This window comes from Galeopterus variegatus, unplaced genomic scaffold (assembly GCF_000696425.1).
Source record: "Galeopterus variegatus unplaced genomic scaffold, G_variegatus-3.0.2 Scaffold3444, whole genome shotgun sequence".
NCBI lineage: Eukaryota > Metazoa > Chordata > Mammalia > Dermoptera > Cynocephalidae > Galeopterus > Galeopterus variegatus.
In genome coordinates, this window is record NW_007729555.1 from 171287 (window position 1) to 183413 (window position 12127).

At 37.8% G+C, this 12127-nt stretch overlaps 1 protein-coding gene across 1 annotated transcript in view; it reads right to left on the minus strand.

Moving 5' to 3' along the window:
- The window catches only part of LOC103600746, a 111818-nt gene that overhangs the window by 50792 nt on the left and 48899 nt on the right, over positions 1-12127 (minus strand). Inside the window, exon 5 of the mRNA XM_008585076.1 lies at positions 8561-8716. Coding sequence (XP_008583298.1) covers positions 8561-8716 — 156 coding nt within the window. The remainder of the gene's footprint in view (positions 1-8560; positions 8717-12127) is intronic.

The window sequence follows — 12127 nt, forward strand, 5'->3', positions numbered from 1 at the left end:
TTTCTAAAACCTAAGAATATCCTGAACTGCAAAATCAGACCTGGTTGAAATTTGACCCTAAACTTAAGGTACATGTGCCAACTTAGCTCTTGAAATGTCCCTCGAGTGACTGAGGAACTCAATTTTTAATTTTGTCTAATCTTAATAAATTTTAACTTAAAGATTGATACTCAGTTCAGTTACTTAAAAACATTTATGTTTATCATTTATGTTTATCAATAATTTGGGGATGTAAATTTGCTTTTTCATTTGTAATTTTATGAACTCTAAATGCATTCTCCTTCTGTCAGTCAATCGCAGGGTATTTTTCCGTGTTGCAGGCGCTGTGCTCAGCAGTTAGGGATATATCAGAGACAGAGCAGCCTCTGCCCTCGTGGAGCTTACAGACCTCACCGTCTGCTACAGTCCTGCAGAAGATGCACTCGGAAATCTTGATTTCCATGATGTCAAGATAATAATCTGCTCTAAATAAAGATTTACTGGATAACATAAGCCCAGTTTATTCATATACAATAAAATGAACATCAACCAACATTTGATATGAAAATGAAACTACTTGTTCCTAATAATAAAAATTTCTCCACAACCACAGGCACATCTTTGGACTTCCCTGTGTCATGTAACTTTTCGGTTCTTTATAATCAATAAGGTAGACACTGAATTATCCCAAATAAAAAAGTTTCTATACATCATTGAGTTTTCAAGATGGAATCCTTATTCATTACTAGCCACCCTACCCAAATAATGAGGAGACATTAAATACGTAAATCAACTTTTCTGTATATCATAAGACACTCCAGATGCAATGCTATTTCACCAGTTGTGCTGATATTTCCATTTAAATGAGTCATTTATCAATGTAAAAATGTTACAGTACCTTTTGAATAGTTCTCTGATCCTTTTCTGCCATCTCTTTCAGAATTAAAAGTTCATCTTCTGTAAACAAAAGGAGAGAGAGGCCAACCATGAAATTACATGCTTAAGCCCCTGTATTCAAACTGCCTGCTTCAGGGCAGGCTGTGAGCCACCGGCAGGCATGGTGGACGAAAGTCCTAGCAGGACTGTGACCTTCACAACTGCCCTTGACATTCACAGACTTCTTCCTGCTGTTCCGACGGCTGGTCAGATAGAGATTAAGAAGTAAGTTCAAGATCCAAGTGTGGCTGGGGGCTGAAAGCTTTTCATCGATACTAGCAATGGACATTTTGCTTTTAGTCACAGCCAATACAAAGTACTTTAGCAGGTGGTACTTTATGACTCAATAAGAACTACCAAAACCTGAAAAAGCATTACTATGCCACATCAGAAGGGAAATGGAACCACAGTGGCAAGGTATCATTTTATATTCAAGGCACACTATAACATATATCATTTTATCAATGGTTTGCTATAAAAGTTTCTGTTGCTTGCCCATTGCTTTTCACGCTGCAGATGAAGGGCAGCATTACATGATGGAAGTACTTTAGCAGGTGGTACTTTATGACTCAATAAGAACTACCAAAACCTGAAAAAGCATTGCTATGCCACATCAGAAGGGAAATGGAACCACAGTGGCAAGGTATCATTTTATATTCAAGGCACACTATAACATATATCATTTTATCAGTGGTTTGCTATAAAAGTTTCTGTTGCTTGCCCATTGCTTTTCACGCTACAGATGAAGGGCAGCATTACATGATGGGCAAATACAAAGGTAACAGTTAAATGAAAAAAATACTTTAAAGCAGTCTAACTTTGGTGACTTAAATGCAACTTTTACTAATGTTCATGGTATGGAAAAAAAGGGGGGGTATAAAGTGTGCAAATGAATATTTGTATTTAAAATTTGTATCAAAAACTGAAGATAAGTAGTAAGCAGTAGCATATTTTTCTGAAGGGCCAACTCTGTTTTCTACAAAGCATATTCCAATATGTATGCTTAAGTATTTAAATGTTATAACGTTTAAGTAATCAGCTAAGCATCTGATACAAACCATCAGAAGTTTCTAATTGTTTATAACATTTCTAAGTGAAGTAGAGCACTGATTAGCACATTTTTGCAAAGGCCAACGTTTGGCTTGAAAAAAACACCCCGAGTTAACATGACATGGCTCAGGATTGCAACAGATATATCCTCTGTCCCAAGCAAGGAATGCTATCTTAAATGAAAAGCAAAGATGGATATCAAATTTATCTTTTAAATGAAAATAAGCAAATGAATGCATGTTTTAAAAAGTCAGACATAGTGATGAATTTTACAAAATGTCCAATGTATAGATTTTTCTCAAAAATAATTTCAAAATATTACCTAATACTGAATTTTCTTTTAAAGTGAGCTGGATTTCTTCTTCAAGCTCTGAAACAACTTGAAGCAGTCTTTCATTTTCCATTTTGTACTCCGAATTTTCCCTTTCTAGGATTGCTTTTGGGGAGCCAGCCTCTCTGGCAAAGGAATCCTGAAAGATGGGAAATTCCAAATTTCTAAGCAGGGAGCCAAGGATTTAAATATGCAACACAAGGACAATACAAATACAGAAGAGCTATCATATAATTTTCTGAATTCTATTACACACTTATAATATGAATAGTAAAAAGGAAGGAGGCTAAACAGAGCTTGGTGGAAGAAAGGCTGCAGTACATTCTGTACAAAGACCACAGCACATGGGGACATTTTATTGACAGGAATAATGCATATCATACTGTTTGTGTGCCCTCATCATTCAGGTCAATTCATTATGGAGGCTGTGTCCGGGCAGGCAGCTGGGGCCCCTCCACCCACACTTCCCTCTGTGTGTGTCTGACTCGCTGTCGGCCTGTAACTAGGCAGGCTGGGGCGACCGTGGATGGGCTGCGCCAGGGGGTGGCAGAGTGCGTGGCTAAGGAGGGGGGCTTGTTGCCTTTGTGGCATTTCCAGTGTCAGCGCTGCCAGTGTCAGGAGGAGCACATCACATGTCAAAGTGGTGACGTTTTCAGGCTGGGAGCCGCATGGAGTCCATCAGGCACACGGATATCCACACAGTTGGTTTTCTGCTTGGTGGAGGAGCCACCCAGAGGCAATTCATATTCTGAACATTAACATGGCTTTGCATGCCTGTCACCCGGGGACTGTGCAGGCGTTTAATGCTATTGAAGACTTCGGTTTAAATCTCTATGCAAACAGTGATTACCTTGTAAGAAGGTTTCAGGATAACTTACAACAAAAGAGTTTAAAGTTATAGTTTTAGTAAAGCAAACTCATTTACATTTTTATTATGTGCGTCTTTTGTTTAAATCTTGCCATGTCCATTATGGGAGAGGCTTTTTCTTACGCAATAGAAGCTTATTGGGACAGCTACTCTTTTTTCCCTCTTCTTCTTGTCTGTTTCAAAGCTATTGTAAACATCTGAATATATTCCCTTATGGCTGTCTAGATTTTACTGCCACACACTTAAAAAAATTAAGATATAATGGGTTGGGGAAACTGGTGCAAAACTTTGTGCTTCCTTATGCTAAAACACTAAACTGATTATGCAATCTCAAAATATTAAAGGGTCATTATGTTATTATGTTAAAAGAGGTAGAAGAGTCTACATGTGTTGCTTCAAAATTATTATGGACCTTAAAGATACTTTTGAACTTAAAAGTAGTTTTCAGATGAATTATAAACTATTCTTTTTGCAGTAATTCCATGATTGCAAATAAATAAGAATAAAATCTCCCCTCAACAACAAAATCATTCCTCCCAGTTTACTAGTTTCCTTTTGGAATTGTACTTTTATTTAACCTTAGGGATATCTGGGAATAAATTACTAAAATGTTCTCCCCCATGATCATAATGGTTTGAAAGAAAAATAAGTGGTTAAAATGTCTTGTGGTACATTAATAAGTCCTTGACAAATAAGCAACTTACTAATGCAATTATATATATGCATATTTATAAGTAGTATTTTTTAAATGTTGTTAAATTTTGCCCTAAGCTCAATTACAAATCTTCTCTATTTTGATTTACCGCTCTGCTTAAATTATTTGAGCCTAATTCATTCTTAACCAATAAGAACTAACAAATTTAGTAAGTAGTTAATTAACAACACTGTTTTCTTAATAAGGGGAGAATCTCAGTCATTAATTTCTTGTCTCACATTGTTCCATCTGAGACCATCGTGGAATGTATTCATAGACTAAAAGGATTTTTAAAGCAAACAAACCAACCAACAAATACTGGTCTTAATAGGCTTAAGCATACATTTCCTAACGGTGGCAGAATATGAACATCCTCAGTGACCTGAGCCCCCATTATCACAAGCTAAAGAAGAACTATTTGAATGAGATGAAGTGTAAAACTTACAGGTGGTAGTACCTAAACACGTTTTCTAAGAATCTCTCTGTATGAAAGCAGGACACAAGGAAAACACATTAAATTCAAGGATTTTCCCTCCACATATGAATCCAGAGCCCCTGTTCTTGTGAGGTTAACCTTTAGCTCTGTCCCCACCATCTGTCAGCTGTGGGAACTGCAAGTAATTAAACTATTCAGACACCCACAGCAATGAGGACACTCATTAGCAAAATGAACAAAGGGCCAGTTCTGGGCTGCCACGGCCCTGTTACACTCTGAGTGGCAGGTTTTGTGGTGGCGTTCCTCCTGCCATCTGCCCACACCGCTAGTTTTGGCTTGCTTAAACCATGAGACTTCTTTAAGATAAACTACATTAATAAAACAAGGTTAGGAAGGATAGAGATCATCAAAAGGTGGTTAACTGGATATAGCTATTTAAAAACCACATTTACTCTAAGAGAGATTGTTTGTGATCCACAATCATTCTGGAATTTTAAATTTATGAAGGAACTTGTCAATCTCAAGATTTTGATTACCATGTTATGAAAATAAGGACTTCAGGTGATGATCTATGTGCTATTTCTCTTGTGAATATTCACAAGATGTGCAGAATCACTGTTCCCAGGCTTCAGAATTCCAAACTGAATCTAGAAAGAACTGTTTCTGAAAACATATGTGGTCAGAAGCCTTGCTACTCAAAGCATGGTCCACAGACCAGGAGCCTCAGCATCTCCTGGGAACTTAGTGGAAATGCAGACTCTCAGGCTCCAGCCCAGATCTACTAGGTCAGACTCTGTATCTTAACAAAATCTGCAGGTGATCCCTATGAGCAGTGAAGTCTGAGAAGTCCTGGTTCAGAGCCTTTTATGTTCCTTCTCAGTAGTTTCCCTTCTGCGATACGGGTGTCTCAAATCTGCAGACTGTGTGTAGTATGAAAACATCTCAATTTGATGTTGGGGGAGGAGTGGGGTTCTGATGCACATGCACTCCTCATGGCAGTCACAGAGAAGAGCAGGTGCTTTCCCAATGAGTGACAAGCAGGAATGTGGCACACTGGGGCAGCACAGCCCTGCAGAGCTGTCACTCTTGAATGATGGCTCTGTTTCAGAGCTGTCCAACAAGCAGATACGTTCACCAATGGAGAGTGGGTGGGTGATGGTTGCATTACTCATCCACGTTGGGGTAAGAAAGAAAAAATGAAAAGTCTATTCAAAATGACAGTTCCATTTGAAATTAAAACACAAGTGCAGACTCTCTCTCTCTCTCTCTCTCTCTCTCTCTCTGACAGGCTAACCTCCTTTATAAATTCTCAAGGGGATTAGTCAACAGACAGCTTGGTAACCTGAAAACTACAATGGTATGCAGCTAAATCACATTGGTTTCCCACAGAATAAAACCTGAAAATCTCATCCCTTGAATGAAGTTGCTGTCGGAAAAATTCAACATTAAGGATGTTCTCACCTGCAGATGAGACTTCTGTAATTTGAAGAGCTTCCTTTTCTGCTTTCCATTTTGTCACAAATATAATTTAAACTAGATGTTTATTAAACTTTCCCTTTCCTATTACATTCTTATCAGATTTCTCTCAGAAACAGTCCCAGAGAGATATTATGATGACTTATTAACTATACAGCCATTTATGTAATTTGATTATCAGTAAGAATAAAGTAGATAACTTTAGATAAACTAAATAAAGCTCATTTGTTTCAAGGTTTTTCAAGTTATTTCCGTTGCCACTTTGATATTTTTTGTTGTGTTCCCAAATTCGGTGCTCTAAATCTAATTCCAGATACTTGGTGCCTCAAGGAGTTTTTTTATACCACTAGAGGGGGCAGTTGTATAAGATGAAATTTCAAATAAAAAAGATCATCTACAACTTAGTTGGTGTGGAGTTTTAGGAAAATTCATTATTAAATGATTAAAAAACATATTTTCCATAGGTTTATTTAATACAACCCGTTATCTGCTTTTGTGGCATTCATGTCTGTGTTCTTGAAACCCACAATATTACACTTTGCATTACCCACAATCAGGAGGGGAAACCAGGGCCGTACCTTTTGTTGGGGTCCCTGTAGGAAAACCTGTACACCTCATCAATCAGAATTACCTCTCCTCCCTCAAATCTTAGGGTGTTTACAGAAATTCTGATGTGGTCTCCCTGGGGGCAAATTACAGTGGAAAAAACCCAGAGTATTTTCGATGGCTTCCTGAACCAGACCACAGCCTGCTTCCACATGGGCGTGGTCCAGTCTTCCGGCTGCTGCTGTCCTCACACGGCCATGGCCGTCTCATTCATTCATCTCCTTCTTTCCCCAAAACGTCCATACAGACCAGTTAGCCAGTTGAGAAGAACACTCAGAGGTATAAACATGTCAAGAATGTAAGGAGCTCTCTTACCAAGTTCAGATGTTCTTAACAGTCTAGAGGTCTGTTCAGTACATTTTATGGAACATAAACCAGATGGTCATCAGGACGTGTGTATTTCCTCATAATAACTGGAATTTATATACCAATCTTCTTTTAAAGAACTCAAAGCAATCCACATTCAATACCGCAGGTATCCTTATCACAATTCTGTACCTTAGCTAGGCAGGTAATACTTTGCATTTCGCAAATGAGAAATAAATGAATCAAAAGTGCCTTGCCATATCTACACTGGATATTTTTGGCCAAGGCAGGGTTAAAAGTTTCCTATCACAGTTTTTAGTTTTTTCCATTAAATTATTTTCACCAAAAAATAACAGTAGATATAGGCCCAGGAAAAGGCTGAAGGAAAGGAAATGCAAAAATTGATGTGCCTCCTATGCTGAGACAATCAGAAAATATAAAAAGAATTAATATTCAATTTTGTTCCATCTATGTTAATGACAATACTTCATTACTTAGAAAGTTCTCATTTTTTTTTTTAGAACAAAGAATTCTAATAGATTAACAAAGTAAACATTCCTTCGCCAGTTAGTAAACAAGATCCTTTAGAATGATTTGTGTTCCATTCCTCATCTCTTACAACCTTGGAGTTTTAAATAAGAACACTAGTGTGGGATTTAGAAAAACTACAGATTGCACTTAAAGCGACCAGCAACTCATATGTGTTTCTTCGTAGTGTCAATATTTTGCTGTGTAAATTCCCAGATTTCCTGTCTATTTATGAATATACATGTCGATATTTCCATGTGTATACATACACATGTATTAATATATTATACATTGTAATAATTTAATATATTATAATAACAATCTATACATTATGATATCATAATCTATACATTATATAGGTATATATTCATTACAACCTTTAATTCTTACTGTAGAGCATAAAGTTCCACCTCTTCTGTGGGCTCTGGTGTCAGGTGGACCTTGGTTCATGTGCCATCTTTACTATTTATTAGCTGTGTATGTGTGGGGAAGTTACTTAACCACTCTGTCTCTGCTTCCTCATCTGTAAACTGAGCTGTGAGAATGAGGAGAAATAATATTGATATATTATTGATATATACTAGTTCGTATTTATATTCCTCCTCATCCTGACATCTCTGCTAGCCTCTCTTAATTAAATAATCAAATTAAATAATTAGTTTCTTGCTCACAGATCCAAATAATAAAACTCTCTCTGACTCTGGACTGTGATTAGCCAGTGGCTTAGAGCTGACATGAGATAAAAATGAACTCGCTTTTAAGGTCCACACTTTCCAAAGCCCTTAAAATTCTCTTCCTTTACAGGAGTTTAAACCCTCCTATCTGTTTTCTTGCTCTTTCCATTTTTGTTCCCGTCAGTCCTTTGTCTAAGCAGTAAAGCAGCTCCTGGCTCCCATTCCAATAGACAGAAGGTGAGGGGTTTTCCTTCTCGACATTTTCATCTGAAGGTCATGTTGTTCCAGGTCGGCTCCTGGGAAGCCTCTGACTTGGACAGATTAGCTTTGTGTCTTTCAAACTATCTTGACTACAAAAATGAGTGGGAGTCTTTAGAATTACAACAAAAATCCACTTACATGCTCTTCTAGAGTGGGAAATTTTCTGCAGTGGGAGGTAAGTTATTTTATTTCCATTATAAGTAAAAATTGACAACAACTATATTGCTCCTATTTATAACTTTTATGAGTTTTCTAGAATACGTGGTTGAGCAGACAAGTGTTGGACTGGCTTATATTGTGGAGAAATGCCCAAGATGCACAAATTTAATTTTATTCATTCTTAACCCAAACTTTTGGATGCTTACAACTTTACTTACATATATTAAAATTAATTATTCTTTGCCTTGGAACTTACACGTTTTTGAAATCCCCATTCTTCGTATTGGTCTAGTTCTTCTCTTAATTGCTTAATAATTTCTTCTTTCTCTTTCAGTTTTCTTACCAAAACACCCATTTTGACAGCAGTTACATCTTGGAAAGATGCATTCGCTTCTTCCACCTCAAAGTATTGCTGGGAGGAAAAGCAGCATTAAAAATCAGACCCTAAGCTATCACCACCAGCAACTGTTTCATGTTTTATTTAAGCTGCTGTGAAGTTATATTACTTGTATAACTTGCAGACAATTTTTAGTAAATAGCCATATTTATGTTGAAATATATGCTAAAATATCATTCAATATAGCACAGCATATTCCTACAAAACACAAAGCATGATGTGTTATTCTAACTGCATCAGCCAAACAACAATAGGAAAGAGGTTCCCTGCTCATATCCGCCCCCAGCCACAAGAATTTGACAGTCATCCATGGACAAGAGTACCTTTGTGGGGGCTATGGGACCCAGGTAAGAGGTTGTGAAACTCTGGCAGAGCCCAAAGCAGAGGAGGGCTGTTCTGAGAACCACATAGCAGCCTCTCTGACTGTGGTCCCATCTACAAGGCCATAGATAGCCTTGTCCCCCTGTGAACTCAGCTACAACTCTGTCTGGCCTTGGCCCTGCCACCAGAACCATATGCCAAGAAACCCAGGAGGAGTCACATCCACCTGTGCCACTGGTGACAGGCCCACTGGCCTCGTTTCAAGCTGTGGACCCTAAATTGGCCCTGTAACTGAGCTCTATCCCCTCTCTGCTGTGCTCTGGGACAGTTCTCCCTAACTTGACACCTGCAAGTAGCCATGCCCATCCACGCTCTTAGGCAAGCCCACTGACCTTGGCACCACAGCAGATCCTAAAACGGCACTGTAACTTGGCCCAGCCCCTTTCAGCTATGGCTTGAGAGCAGTCTTGTCCAGACAGGGAGCTGCTAGAAGACATGCCTCTCCATGCCCCGAGAAGCAGGCCCACCAATCTCGATCCCACTGTGCATCTTGAAGTGGCCCTGCAACCCAGCTTCATCCCTTCCCAGGCTTGGTCCAGAAGGAGTCCTGCCCACTCAGAGACCTGCCAGAAGACATGCCCATTCATGCCTCTGGAGGCAGGTCAACCAACATCAGTTCAACCACAGATCCTAAGTCAGTCCTGTGGTCTGGCTTCAGTCCCACTCATCTATGGTCCAGGGACAATCCTGCCCACCAGGGATGTGGCAGGAGGTGTGCCTGTCCATGCCCCTGGAGGCAGGTCTTCAGACGTCTATCTCAGCTGTGGAGCACAAAAAGCCCTATAACTCATTTCCAGCCCCTCTCAGTACTTCAGAAATGAAGGAAAGATACAGATATTCCTAGACAAACAAAAGCTGAGAGAGTTCCTCACCACTAGATCTGCCTTATAAAAAATGCTAATGAGAGTTCTTTGAATTTAAACTAAAGGATGCTAAGTAACAACATAAAAATGTATAAAACTATAAAGCTCACTAGTAAAGGTAAATGTATAGTTAAGTTCAGAATAATATAATACTGTAATGGGGGTGTATAAATCACTTTTCACTCTAGATTGAAAGTTAAAAGAGAAAAGTATTAAAAAATAACTAAAGATACAATAATTAGTTAATGGGCACACAGTAAAAAAGATGCAAAGTGTGTCATTAATAACAAAAATGTGTGGGCATGTAGTAAAAGTGTAGACTTTCTGTATGTGATTGAAGTTAAGTTGTTATCAACTTAAAACAGAATCTTATAACTATAAGATGTTTTATGTAAGCTCCATGATAAACACGAAGAAAAAACCTCTAGTAGATGCACAAAAGATAAAGAGAAAGGAATCAAAGCATACCACTACAAAAAATAAATAAATAAATCAACAGATCACAAGGGAAGATAGCAAGAGAGGAAAAAGAAACAAAGGAACTACAAAACAGTCAGAAAGCAATTCATAAAATGGCAATAGTAAGTCTTTACTCCTTACTATCGACAATTACTTTAAATGTAAATGGGTTAAATTCACCAATCAAAAGACAGAGAGGCTTAATGTATTATATTAAAAAACCAAAACCAAAAAAAACCAAAAAAACAAAGATCCAGTAATGTACTGCCTACAAGAGACTCACTTTAGCCTTAAAGATACACAAAGGCTAAAAGTGAAGGAACAGATAAAGATATTTCATGCAAATGCTAACCAAAAGAGAGTAGGGGTGGTTATACTTATGTCAGACAAAATAGACTTTAAGTTGAAATCTGTCACAAGAGACAAGGAAGTTCACTATATAATAATAGAGGGGTCAATTCATCAGGAGGCTATAACAATTGTAAATATATATTCACTTAACATTGGAGCACCTAAATATACAAAGTGAACAGTAACAGAAATGAAGGGGTAAATAGACAGCAATACAATAATAGTAGAGGACTTTTTTTTTTTTAACAGCAAGGGGATTACAACCCTTGGCATGGTGTTGTCTGCACTATGCTCAGCCAGTGAGTGCACCAGCCATCCCTATATAGGATCCGAACGCACGGCTTTGGCACTACCAGTGCTGCACTCTCCCGAGTGAGCCATGGGGCCAGCCCAGTAGAGGACTTTAATACCTCACATTCAACAATGGATAGATTATCCAGACATAAAATCAATAAGGAAACAGAAGACCTGAATAACATTCTAGACCAAATGGACCTAACAGACATATACAGAATATTCTATCCAACAGCAGCAAAATACACATTCTATTCAAGTGCACATGGAATATTCTTCAGAATAGAGCATTTGTTGGGTCACAAAACAAGTCCTAACAAGTTTTAAAAAACTGAAATCATCTTAAGTTTCTTTTCCAACCACAATAGTATAAAATTAGAAATCAATAACAGGTAGAATTTGGGAAATTTCACAAATACGTGGAAATAAAGCAACATGCTCCTAAACAACCCATGGGTCAAAGAAGAAATCAAAAGGGAAGTCAAAAAGTGTCTTGAGTCAAACAAAAAAGGAAACACAACATACCAAACTTAGGAGATTCAACAAAAGCAGTTCTAATAGGGAAGTTTATAGTAATAAATGCTTACATTAAGAAAAAAAAACTCAAATAAAAAATGTAACTTTATACTTTAAGGAACTAGAAAAAAAAGAACAAACAAACCCCAAAGTCAGTAGAAGAAGGGAAAAATAAAAATTATAGCAGAGATAAGTGAAATAGAGACCAGAAAAACAATAGAAAGTATCAACAAAATTAATAGTTGGTTTTTATTTTTTTATTTTATTTTATTTTTTTATTTAGTCGATATACGATGTGGTTGATTATTGTGGCCCATTTCCGAAACCTCCCTCCCTCCTCCCTCTCCCCCCTCCCACCCAACAATGTCCTTTCTGTTTCCTTGTCGTATCAACTTCAAGGAATTGTTGTTGTTATGTCTTCTTCCCCTCCCCCCGCGGTATTTTGTGTGTGTGTGTGTGTGTGTGTGTGTGTGTGGATTTATTTATTTATTTTTATCTCCTACCAATAAGTGGGAACATGTGGTATTTCTCTTTCTGTGCCTGACTTGTTTCACTTAATATA